We start from the raw sequence: 13,992 nt of genomic DNA on the forward strand, positions 1-13,992 counted from the left end.
TCAATCTGAATGTTTAAACTTCTACTTCATGGCTAAAATCATTATAACGTTTTTCAAAAATGGAATTTGTCAACAAGGGTTAATTTACAACATATTTTAGAAACAACTCTACCCGCAAGAAGGTTCCAATAGCAAATAACGTCTGGTAAGAATTCCTAGTTCTACTGATGTGTGATGAGCCTACACCCCAGTCTGAGATGTGCACATTGCAGGCACAGCTGGCTTTGGTCTAGTCGAAGCCACCAATTCCTTCTGCTTCTTTTTAGCAGCAATAACCTCATGCACAAACGTAAATGTTTTAGTTATTTGTACTTTGTAGTTATTTCTGTCATGAAATGGTAAAACTATTGGTACATGTGAATAATATCCATGAGTGTTTTTTACCTACGCATATAAATGCAATAATAATAGTAATAATGATAGAAATAGTGTTCCAGTCTGCAGTGCTCAGCATCAGAAATGAGATGTGGCTGACAATCGTCAACGCTAGACAAGGAACTGCAACGGCTCCATATAAACTTGGTCTAGGATGATTAACAATTCTATAGGTCATTTGGCAAGCCTCAATCAACAGTCTCGTTTTTGTAAGCAATTATAACTGCTCCAAGGTCAGACTTCTAGGGGTGTTACACCATTTGTTGTTGTCTACCTTATCCATGTACAAAGTGATTGCCTCATTGATGACAAGACCGCTCATGAGTAGGAGTTGTCTGCTCTACTTTTGACAACTCAGTTCCAGACAGTTTTAACAACACTTTAGTACATTTAAAAGCCTATCACAGGTATAGATGTGTGGTATAGATCGTGTCATGCTGTCTATGACTATCATAGGTATACATGTGTAGGGGATTGTGTCATGCTGTCTATGACTACCATAGGTATACATGTGTAGAGGATTGTGTCATGCTGTCTATGACTACCATAGGTATACATGTGTAGAGGATTGTGTCATGCTGTCTATGACTACCATAGGTATAGATGTGTAGGGGATCATGTCATGCTGTCTATGACTACCATAGGTATAGATGTGTAGGGGATCGTGTCATGCCGTCTATGACTACAATCATCAGTTAGTGATTTTCGTGACACACGTGACACACGTGACACACATGCTGGAATGTTAAAGAGGAACTTGCACAAAATTTTAGTACATTTTATCAGAAAGTATTTCTGTTCTATAATTGGTGATTGCTTTGATGTTTGAGGTACTCTGCCAGGATGTTTCAAGATTACAATCGACAAAATTTGATCACGATTAAAATGCTCAGATCAAGCAAAACTGCGATTAAGGCATCTACACGTATTATAGTTGCAAAGAGAATGACAGTAAATAACGCTGCAACTTGATCGCAATAGCCGATATTAACTATAGCAACCATGGCAACTAGTGACGTCATTTCTCATGTATTTTTCTTCTGAGCATTTTAACCGTGATCAAGTTTTGTCGATTTTAATCTTGAAACATATTGGCAGCCAAATTGCTTCAAACATCAAAAACAATCGCAGATGATAAAAAATACTGAAAAATTCTGATAAAATCTACAAAAAAATTTCTATAAGCTTGTTTTTAAGATAAGCTCACAAAAGTGTGGGTATGCTGTTTATGTTGTAGGTGTTAGCTATTTAGCTATTTACCTATTCAAAGTGTCAGTATAACTAGCAGGCAGGTAAATTTTTAGATCATTATCATTAGTCGAGCTGTAGCAATCAGTAAGTCTGTCATTGCTCATCTCTTTTCAAAAGCTGAGTACTAATTAAATAAGTATTCTCTGGTTGCAAGGAATAGAATGCTGCAGCCTCCATCTTATGTTTATTATGACACTAATAAGTCTGTATGTTTCCATGTATTTCTATGTGCTATTTTATGAATCATTTGCTTGAATCGTTTGTATGCATGCATCTCTTTGCTTTCATTCGTCTAATTAAAGCTTCTACCATTAAGTTTTCATGACACGGATGATGCAGAATTGGAGTTGTGCGCATAGCGAGTTGCCGTTCGATAAGCGTTTTAATGAATGCTCGAATGATGCGGATTGACACGAGCTGTTTGAAAAAATATAAAGGATTTTTACACCTGAGGTCATAGCGGCGCACTCAAAACTGCCTAAATTGAAATAAGAATGACTGGTGTGTGGAAAAGGTTTTAGATGGAATAGCTTGAGCATCCGCATACATGAAACATTCGGTAAAACTATCTGAGTAGCAAAACTCACTTGACTTGAAAACCTTTGCCGGATTTTTGCGCGAATCTTGACTTGCTGATCACACCAACTCATTGAAACTCACAAAATGTCGTTGAAACTTAGTGTATAAAGAGCATCAATTCTGTTTAGCTTCAGAGTTACCAGCACATCCGCTGGAGTGCGTGTACGCTTTTAGCCTGTGCTCTGTATGTTTAGGCAACGGACATTGTGCCCTGTGTCCTGCTCGCCTACAGCTGCCAACCAGACATTCCCATGGCTCAACTACTCTGGGACTATGGGATACATGCTCTGCACGAACGTGATGTGGTTGGTATCTATTTCTATATTAAGAGCATACACTAGTTACTTTCAAACCCGACACACCTGATAGTATGCGCCCTTTCAAGAAAGGTAGTCTTAAGTTGGCGCTGACGAAAATGAGACAACCTCGATTTATGTTTACATTCATATCTCCTCTTTCTAATTCACATTGTTCAATTCCATGTCCATCTTAATCCTCAGTCATCAATCTGACTTTGGTTCTCAATGCTATTTAGGTCTTGAAGGTGTTAACACTGTCGATTGTATCAGTATACAATGTGTTATGGGACAAGCTCCTACTTTTATTATCTTCAACAACAAACACGTCAAACACGGCCCAGTTTATCCAGGGACGTGACTAGTGAGGCGTCGCGGTACCAGTGCAAGACTTGTTATGCCATATTCAATACATGATGACATCCTCAGCCAGTGATCTATCACCTCCTTGTTCTATTCTTGCCATGCTTAGCCGCTGCTCTTTCATTGTCAATGACACCACTTATCATTTATACACCCTCAGCTAACATCTGTTAGCTAGTTGCAGGCCATAGCAATACACAATACACAACCTATTATCATGTTTAGTCATTTGACCCTGACAGTTTCAGTAACACACTCACAGCATGCAGACTGAACCACGGTTTCCTTCATATTTTAACAAATTTTGACTTATTAAGGACCTTTTGTTTTTCAAATGTAGATGTTAAAACCTAAAAATGTGTTTATATGAACCAACTGTAAGAGGTTGTGTTGTGTTTGGTTGAGTTGGTTAAATGGTATGAATAGACGCGAACATGGGATGGCTCCATCTATATATATATCTACCGTAAATCTGGTTAAAACATTCAGTAACTTTTAGCTTACATTTTTGCTAATCAAGTCTGTATGAATTAGTGTGTAAACACAGTAGAACCCCCCCCCCTCCCCCCCCCATACGACAATCCGTTCTGGTGTTGGCATCGGTAAGTGAAAATGTCGTATATAGAGGTATAGAAACCGATAGTAATTATCTTATGCAAACACCCTTGGTAAAAAACAACAATTTTATATACGTATTGTACATATTAAAATTAGTGACAAAATACAGTTTGTCTAGTATGTTAAACTACAAAATATGTAGTATGTTAACCTTAGTAACTATAGTTACCTACAGTAACTTTATTGTATTTAAGGGTTATGATCTGCAATAAAATGTAACATTACAATGTATGTACTCTGTGCAATAAGTACTGTAGGAAGTTCTTACCTCCAAGACAGACGTGTAACGTAAACTTTGAATTTAACTTAAATTAATTTAGCTTGCTAAACACACACTTAAGCTAAATTTTAGTATGTATTTTACTAAAATTTAACTTTGACATCATCTAAACTTTTATCACTTATCTGTTTCTGGTTTCGTTTCTACCATAAATAATACTGCTGAACTGAGAAAGAACAAGCATCGTATCTCCTTTAGGCGTTGTGGAAGGAATTTCGGCAAATTCAGCGCATCGACCGCCTAATTTGGCTTTCGAGATCCTTGATGCCGTATGGCGAAAAAACTGTCATATGGCGGGAATTATAAAACATTGTGTGTGACATTGCTCGGCGAAAAAACCGTATAATAGTGACATTGTAATCAGGGGGTGCGCTGTATAGAGAAAAACCTATCTTATGTTTAAAGGTTAAATGACAGTAAAAAGTTTTGTTGCGTTAACAGTAGCAGATAACAGTACAGGTTCGTGTTGAAATATTTTTGCGTAATTTGACTCAAATACCAGGTTTTATCAACATTTTAGAGTTATGAAAATGAACAGTAAGATTCACAATTTCTGCAAAATATTGACTGGAAACCGCTGCGACACTATTAAAATCACTTTTTACGAACTACATTTATATGCCAGGCGTTTAAATACGGTGGAGACTATTTCAGTATTGGTGGAATTTTCTTTTATTTCACGTTGTAATTTGCTGCCATGTGGAGTGAACAAAAAAAGTGTAACCTGTGAATAGATGTGGAAAATGTATTTGAATGGCGGCCAACAGAAGTACTTTTTGTCTTGGCCACTCATTGGCCTTGTACATCATATGCCTGTTTTGCCCAAAAAAATGACCTCCTTATGTCACAACTTGGAGCTTGCATAGTTTGTGATTTTGTCACTGAAACTGGTATTTTGTTTTTCTAATATCCAATTTGCTAAAAATGAAATATCATGATTATATTAGTATGAATAGATGTAATGTTGAAATGCTGTCAGCCGTTTATGTAGTGCAAGAGATAGAGTTGTTTGCTAGTAGACTCAGTGTTTCGTAGTGCAAGAATTTAATCCTTTCCTTCGAGTTTTATTGCGCTCAGTTTATTTTCTGTTTCTTATTTTTAGCCGCTGGCAATGCTTGGAACTAGCATTATGATGATATTCACTTTTAATAGAGATGTAGACTGTATACCAGCCTCAAATCTTAAAACATCTAGCTATATGAATATTAACTCTCTTAATGCTACATGTAAGTGTGCATATTAGTCTCTGTAATCGTACTACTGCCCAAGTCTCTTTTGTCCAATTAGGCTTTACAATGACTGTCCACTGTTGCTCTAGTGATCTATATTATATATGTATATATATATATATATATGTATATATATACATATATCATCAGCAAAACGAGCTTCTAACCATAATAATTATACAATTTTTTGTTAAGTGCATTTAGAACACTCGCCTCTCCTTCATAACTAACAGTTCAGTGCCATGGAGGGAAATGTATGAAAACATGTCTAATAATGTGTCCTCGTGCAATAGAAGTTGTGTAGGTAAAAGGTCAAATGTTATCACTTACCAGTTAAATGCTTAGATTCTTGTAATTGCATGTGTTTGCTATTTTACTACATAGTGGTAGTAGAAGTATCACAACGCAGAGTTGTCTTTTCATTTGCAACCTGAAACCAATGTGAGCGAAACAGAAAATGGTTTTCCATTTCAGGAGTAGTGGCGCATCTATTGTAGCTACATACATGTTTGTTTTGTTTTACAGATGTATCTCATTTTAGCAATAAGACTTGGTTTTTTACAACCAATTTTATCAATTTTCACTTTCAGTGCACCCGTTTAGTCACAATCGTTTCTAATACCGTATATATGTGGGCGTTATATGAGGGCCTAGAATCAGTATGAGTTCAGGTGATCATAGGGGCTCTTCATCATCACTTCTTTTTAATACCAATGTCTCTCAGAGTTAGAGTCTAGATACTAGATGGTATGCTGTTGTTATAGATAGTATGCTAGTCAGAGATGAGGGCAATAGTTGACTCTTGCTACTGTTTTTATGTTTTCAGGTCAGACTCCCTCTTTCTTCAACATCCTGGTCCAGATGTTGATGTTAGCTAGCATTAAGGAGACTAGTGCTTGCTGTTTAGTTATTCATTGTTGTTGTTGATGAGTTGGCAATTGATATTTGTTGATAGGTTAGTAGGTTTCAAGTTCTTGATTTTCAACCTATTTAAAAAAAGGAAGACATCTTTTGGCTTGTCTATCATGGAGCTATTGCATCTCTACATCCTCATCTCCATATTCTCATCTGCTTTGGAATGTTCCGGAGGTGTAGTGTCAAGATATTGTTTCCAGCCAGCCTAGCATGTCACTCTCTCCAGAGTGTACGCATAAATCGCATAGATTAGTGTTTGATGTCTTCAATTGTCTCTTATCTCCCAACTGGCTAAGCGTGCAATGACGTGCGAGGCTACCCATGAATGCTGCATCAAGGTTTATTTTTGCAAAACCTGTTTCACTTGGCTAACATTATACCCATTTTGTCTCTTTATGTAAAAGACAGCTCATAGAACCTCTTTATCGAAGATATCAACTTGTTTTAAAGACATTCATGAGACAGATTCTGCGAAACATGCATATTCTTCAAAGGATTGATATTCAGTCTGAGATCTTCAGTCTAGTTAGAAGTTGTCCAAACTTTTATCTAAACTGAAAATCATCACCTTTTATATGCTCAGAAATCTGGTGATTTGTAGATTATCAATTCCTCATCGTTTAATCCAACATTGAATCACATTTTCATTTCATTTGTGGACAAGTGCGACAAGTGGTGACAAGTGCCACGTATGTACTTGAGGAATCAGTCGCTATAGTCAATCTAATGGATTAAAATAATTCAATTTATGTTTAGAGGTAACGATTCACCCATCATTTTATTATGCGTAAGCAGCATTGTTTTTCTTCCGAGTTCAAACTTATACCAGTCGGTGCATGTCTTTTTTGTCTGTGTTTTCATGGTATTTCTAGTTAGTTTTCTTGCTTCAGCAGTCGTATGGGGCATTCACACCTTCACTCGCACCTTCACTGTGTGGAACTTAACTTCTCTCGCTCTCACTCTAAGGCGGGCTTGTCACCTGTTATAACTAAATCATTGCTAAAAAAATTAATTAAATACGTTTCAAATTCTATAGAAACAATTAAGATATAATTGTATCGCTAGTTGTCATGGTTGGACCAATTAGGAGGTCTTGAAAAATACCAGCATTAGGTTTTACTTCAATAAAAGTCACTGAAATTCACTCTATTTGAAGATAAAATATTTGAGCTTGTTTTAAAAAAGGTTAATACAAGGATTGATGTTAATAGACTGTTATGAGGAATAACCAGACATTGTCACTTAGTTCTGTGAGCAATCATGACATTTTTGTAGATAAGTTATGGATGATATTTACATTTGAAGAACTGTCAGATTTGTTATCTTTGCTAGAATTAAATTTGGAGTTGTTACCTCTAACTGACCATTTGATCTGTGACAATTGAATTACTGTTGGCCAACTGTTTCTGCTGCTACTTGTGCAACACTTTATATGACATAGCTTCAAAGGGAACATTTAAGATATGCATAAGAATGCAAGAGTATTACCTAAGGAAGGTACTCGACACAATTTAGCAATACTCTAGAATCTAGATGTATTCCAGGGTATGTCAAGTTGAAGTCATGTGACAGGTTAAACAGCAGTTGTTGAAGACTGGTGCAGTATGCTAACATACACCAGCGAATGCTCAATGGACTTTATTGCTGACAAATCAAATTTAATCTGCTAGGATTTTAGAGTCTGCTCTCTATTATTAGATCAACAAAAGTACTTAATGTTGAGCAATAGTACGTTGTGTGCGGTGTTTCTATATTTAACCACTCATACGAGTATTATGCTCTATCGACTTACTAGAAAACTAATCATCTTTATTGCTCTTCTGGTATGTTTAATTTATGCACTCTTGGGAGGCTACTAGTATTTCCATCACTGGTGTGTATTATGAGAATAATTTAAATCTGTCTTTAGTTTACTACTCTATGCTTGTAGGAAGGAAACACAAGCCTGATCAGAGCCATAAAGCACCGAGGCTCACTTCCATTCATACAATGGTATATCTCAACGAGTCAGGGTCAGACGATTGCCAAACGAAATATTGTAAGTCGCAGACTAAGGCTGGTCAAAATCAAATTTGGGTCAATGCTTAAGGTAGTATGTAGCTGTTAGTAGATAGTAGGTAGTAGTTAACTGCCGACTCTTTCAGTCCTCTCAACTTGTAACTCTTCAATCATTGCTGGGGAAGAAGTATGATCAAATTAAAGTTAGGGCGTAAAGTATTGTGTTATAATACTAGTAATACTATAATACTAGTGAAATTGATTCACCGTTTATAAATGATAAGCCTTTCAATTATTTTTGGTCATTTCCATACGATGAGGTCGTTTCAATTGGGAGTTATGTGTACCTATGTTATTGATATAAAACATCAGTTACAAGTTAGATGCTCTACTCACAAACATTGACCAGTTATTAAGATAATATGTAAACTTTAATGAGAATGACGAAGCAATCATTTGGGGGATTAATGTTTCAGAATATTGTTAATACCTTAATTACAGGTTCTTTCCTCCGCGTGTCAGGGAGTTGTCGGTGATTACACTAAACAAGACTGTCGATGGTTTCTAACATCACTTTCTATTTAAAATAGAATTAAAGGCGTTGTCACCATATTTATTGAGGCATTTATTGAAATTTGTGGTAAAAACAAAATTTTGAATTATTGGAAAACGTGGTAACTGATCATTACACTTCCGTGTCCAAAGGAATTTCTGTACTTTTCGGACTATAACCCGCACCACTATATAAGCAGCATCTGCTTTATTTTCCAAAAATGATAATAAAACAATACATAAGCCGCACCTTTGTATAGACCGCAAAACTCAGGACGGTGCTTTGTAACGCGGCAGCAACTTTGCTGTTTAAAACGGAACAGTGCCTAACCGCACTGTTTCGTATTAACCGACGCTTTTTAACGTAGTGCCTAACGGAACAGTACCGTTAGGCATTGTTTCGTATTTTCTTTCACCATTAGAGGCGCACTAACCGGAGATTCTGGTTAATGCGCCCTAGCGTTGAAAGAAAAAGCCACAGAATAGCCGCATCCTTATATAAGCCGCATGGCTCAAATCGTCAGAAAAAAATAGCGGCTAATAGTCCGAAAAGTACGGTATCCTTGTTACGAAACCATGACTGTGCACAATTTAGCAAACAAATAAGAAACATTAGCAGCAAGACCTTATGTTAACTCTCGATCACACATAGACTGTTAGACAAGCAACTACGTGAATGGCTGGACTTCACTAATACTTTAATAGCTTGATATTGTTAAACTGTTCAGTCTTGTCTCATAATCTTAGTCATAAGCTCGGCAATAAAATTATAAAGATATATATCAAGCTCTAGTGAGATTAAGGTTGCCCTAGAACAATAGAAATGGTAAAATAATTGTGTCTAAGTGATTTATCAATAGGAAATGATGGTCGCTAATAGCAGAAGACACAATGCTTAGCGGTTGATCTATACCGGTTTTTTGTTCCATGGCTCAAAAGTGTGTCCTACACACGTCATGTGATCTATTTGCAAGCGCATAGTTCCTGGTATTGATTGTGTAGATGCCCAGTAGACATTCTGTCGTCCATTGTTGTTTGAGACCAGAGATAACAGCAATTCATCATTTACTGAGTACATTTATCCGTGGTAGGCCAGTTTTGTTGATGCGTGTTACATGAAAACATTGGTTTGATGTTAAATCAAATATATCGCTTTTACAAGGCATGCTCAGGGTTGCGCCAACTAGTAGATCCGGGGTTCGATGTCTTTAAAAAAAGCGGAATTCCTTCATACCAGGCTTTCTAGTAACTGGGATATGCATAGCCAAAATCTAATTAGTTTCATAAAATTTGATCGTTATTAGCAGTGATTGCTGATCCCTCCAGTATATCCTTAGATATATTCTATTTTTCAGCATACTATATAATATTAATTTGTACTGAACCAAGTAAATGAGATTCACTCAATTAACTAATTAACTCTACGGTAAGTGAAGTGGTACGCATAAGTGTATGACCAAAATAGCTGTAGACACTCAATAATTGTACCTTTAATCACACACTCGTAAATGAGCAATTGATTGTTTAGCAGTGCAAGTTCCTTGTGTTCATAATAATAGCTTGACTATGTACTTGTTGATGCTGTCAAGTAGTTGTTTTATCTACTTCCATGTTGCCATCATTTGCATTCTTGTTTAGAATGAGTGGGTTTCAGTATCTGTAATTGCTATATTTAGTACGGAAGTATGTCGCACAGCTATTCACAGAACCAAAATTTAAAATATTTCGTAGTGCTTTTGTGTAATAGAGTTGATCAAGCAATGCTCTATGGAAAAGAATGATGCTGCATATTGCGCAAGTACTTTAGTAAACCCAATAATTAATACAGTTTGTCGCGGGAAGTGAACAAGTCACTACTTGTGTATGCAAAATGTCCACTACAAATGTGGTAACATCGTGACTCGGATGTTTAGGTTTGTCTTTTTTGTCTCATTGTCTAATATCCTTTAAACTTGGCATTGACCAGCGTAAATAAAGTTCACGTCTATTACTTATGAAATGTTTTATATCTTACAAACCACGCGTGAGTAAGGAAGGAAATCCTAATAGCTAGCGTGGGAGCTTCATCACTCGTGACTAGCCTGATGTTGGAGCCTGACAGTAATCTTCCGCGCATTTGGTCACAGGCCATAACTATGTGTGTAGTGCTGTTTTTATTTGTTTAGTCTGGATTTTAGCTACCTTGCAAAGTTAATATTAAAAGATTATTATACATAGCACGGAATAATTTTTTATTTCATTCATAGAATAAAATGTACTTAACAAGCTAACAGGAAAACTACCAGAAATGTCATAGGTAGGAAATCGACTTCCATCCATGATTTTTGAGCGAAGCTGTTTCCCTTTTTAGTCATTTTTTCTCTTTAGGTATTGGTGACTTAGGACAGCTTTCCTCTATATTGACTCCATGCTGTTCCTAGAATGTCTTCATGAATCGGAATGTTGGGTTACGCCCGTGAGAGATGAATTTTTGGTCACCACCTGCAGGAGCACGTTTTTATGACTGATCTATTCGTGCACCATGGCATGTATCAAAACACTCACTGGTACATCTACGTACCACAAGCTAATATATCATGTCTTGAAATTTCCAACCGACAACAACTAGATGTTAAATGAAAGTTATCATCAACCCAGTTTAACTGTTGAAAGTTGTTCAAAAAATGCAGTCGACAGCAGCTTTGCTCATAGTTATAATCACAAAAGTATTCTTATAAAAAGAAAGTTCGAGAAAATAAAAATCTCAACTCATGTTTTTATCGTAGCTGGTACGAATGCTTCATGACCTTCACCTTACATATGCCAATGTCCAAAATTTGTTCACTAAAATACTAAAAAAGCAATAATCTGGCTACTGTAGAGTTGCCTATACACTCTGTCATAATTTATTACATTGATATAGACTCCTATCCAAGTCCATGCCATTATGAATCAGGGATAACTTCTACATTGCCAGATATTTTGCTTCTTGAAATGAATTAACCTTTTATAGCTTATGCAGATGATTGAAACATAGCATTATTGGTATAAACTGCAAGTTATCACATCTCAGAGTAAATACTGTTTTCTTTGTTGCCAATTTTCGTTGCCATGTAGACTGCGCGCAATTCTTACTTTGTTCAGCAATTGTTTCAACATTGAAAAGGTATAGAAAGGTGTATAGAAATATAATAGGTAAGGGGGCAGCGATTAACAAAATTTATTGAAAGAATTTGTTTCTATTAATAGCTGCAGCATTGGCAGGTGGTCCATTTAAAAGGAATTACTTCAGTAAGTCTATCATTACTCAAGCTAGAGAGCTGCATTTGGCCCAGCTTGAGGTTCACATTCTCTGAAAAGAACGGTAAACCTTGTGATTAGTGGGGTAAATGCCGATTGCAGTGGCCAGATTTCCTTAATTCAAAGCTACTATTTTCAGCTGTGTTCACATTGTTGGCATCTTCAGTCATTTCGGATGCCAGGCTTTTCTTATCCCGTACCTGAGGCCAACTATTCTATTATTGACAGTATTTCTGATTATATAAGGTAGAATTAGTTTGCCTTCTATATATCGTGAGTGAGTTTGTTGGATATAATACATGTATAATGACTTGCCTAAATAATAGTGCCATTGTATTTATTTTATTTCTTCATCTAATAAGTAATATTTCGTGGAAATGAACAGTTAAACCTCAACACGCAAAGTTAATCCATTCTGATCTTTGCTTTATCAAAACCGTAATTTGTTGGAGCGAATAGTCTTATCAGAGTATTTTATATTTTGTTTAATTCGTTCTAGGGCCCAAAAAAGATTATATGACACATATAATCGCATATGCATATTTTTTATGCACAATTTATATTGACAGAGGTTTTCGTCATTAACTACAGAGAAATTTGAATGAAAGTGTAGGCTCTGCAATGCATGTAACTTAAATTAGATATAGTTTTATTAACCTTGGGTTTGTATATTTTTTATAATTTTCATGTTTTTTACGCTTACTTTTTGCCAGCTATTTTACTTATATTTACAAATTTGTATTCTTTCGAGAAGTTTTGGATGTCGTTTCGTTTGCTTCGTAACACCTGTAAGTCAAAGATTTTTTATGTTGAAGTGATGGTAAGTTGTCTTTGACACTTTGTCTTTCGTCGAATTTAGGTTAATGCAGGTTTGTTGGATGCAATACAATATTCAATTTGTATAATAAAATTTACCATAAAACCTTTATTTGAACGCCGTGGCGCTCTATTTTTCAACTTTTCCCTTAGAGTGGCGCTTTATTAGAGGTAACATTCAAATAAAGGGTGGCGTTGTATTTTTGAAATACCTCATCTGATTGTTGAGAAGATCAATTTAACCCTTTCATAGGTGAATCGAATATCGCCGACAATTTACACTCTTTTTCGAGCAGTGCGACATTAATCCTTTTGGACACGAGAGGTTTGCTAACTTACCTCCAACCTGTCGTATATATCTAAATAGATATGCGCGAGGAGGCCGATAAGATGAATGTCTCTGCCAGTTGATATCTATTGCTTGCAATTAGTCTACGATGATCTTATCTTATAGCCTGCGTTGCAATTTGTTGGAGCTTTCAAGTTTTTTATTTCATTTTAAAATTGAAGGCATATTTTCATTTCATAATTATAGTTAACAAGGTTTCATAAAATCTTATCTCACTCATCGATATGTTTGCTGCAGTTTGCAGCCAAAGCTGGTTTTTTATGTACAGGAACAGGAATTATGAGCGCCAATCCATTGTAATCTGAATGTGGATTACCGCAATCATGCTATCAAATAATATTCTATAAATCTACAAAGGTGGCGTTCAAATATAGGTTTTGCGGTAGTTATGAGATTTTAGTCATGAATTTTGGGCAAATAAATACTATAAGATTGTCGTTAATCAAAGCTATCCAGCTGAGTGATCAATCTTACTCATAGTGTTTTGTGTGATACGAAATAGCTATTTTGTTGCCTGCACTGTTTGTATGTTTTCAACAAATTTGAATTTATATTTATAAATATATTCAATAAATTCATAATGACTAGTGAGAGTATAAATCTCGGCTTCGTCTGCAAGCAAAATGAATTCATAGCAAGAAACATGCTTTCTTTGATCACATGACCAAGAAGTACTTCCCAGAAAGACGCATATCAGAAGATTAAAAGGCTTTAGTAAAAGCGTTTCAAAGCTGAAGGTATGAATAGATCTCAAACGCACAGCAGAATATTTAAAAAGGAATGGAAAAAGAGAATGGGCACAAGAGCTATCTGCCTATGAATAGAATGCTTTAAAAAATACAGGACTTGTATCTGTTGTGGATGATCTCAGATCAAGGAGACCTACCATTGACAGTTTCCACCCTATAATTTCCAGAGTTGCATTACTGCCGATAGATGACGTTTTAAATTCCTTCTGGTTTGTTTCTGTCAAGAGCAGTACAGTTTTGTGAAAGGCTAGTCCAACCTCGCGCTAAAGTCATCTTCGGAAGAAGAAAAAAACCATCAAAGGGTAAAAATGATGCTCCTTCATTACAATCCCTCACACCATGC

General features: G+C 36.0%; 1 protein-coding gene across 3 annotated transcripts in view; it reads left to right on the forward strand.

The window, feature by feature from the left end:
* Positions 1-13,992, forward strand: part of LOC137393476 (putative ankyrin repeat protein RF_0381) — a 112,582-nt gene that overhangs the window by 21,381 nt on the left and 77,209 nt on the right. For 2 of the 3 annotated variants that reach the window (XM_068080047.1, XM_068080049.1), the window contains exons 7-8: positions 2,400-2,510; positions 7,837-7,944. In XM_068080047.1, coding sequence (XP_067936148.1) covers positions 2,400-2,510; positions 7,837-7,944 — 219 coding nt within the window. The remainder of the gene's footprint in view (positions 1-2,399; positions 2,511-7,836; positions 7,945-13,992) is intronic. The other variant, XM_068080048.1, reaches the window with a different exon arrangement.

The sequence above is a fragment of the Watersipora subatra genome, chromosome 4 (genome assembly GCF_963576615.1).
Source record: "Watersipora subatra chromosome 4, tzWatSuba1.1, whole genome shotgun sequence".
Classification (NCBI taxonomy): Eukaryota; Metazoa; Bryozoa; class Gymnolaemata; order Cheilostomatida; family Watersiporidae; genus Watersipora; species Watersipora subatra.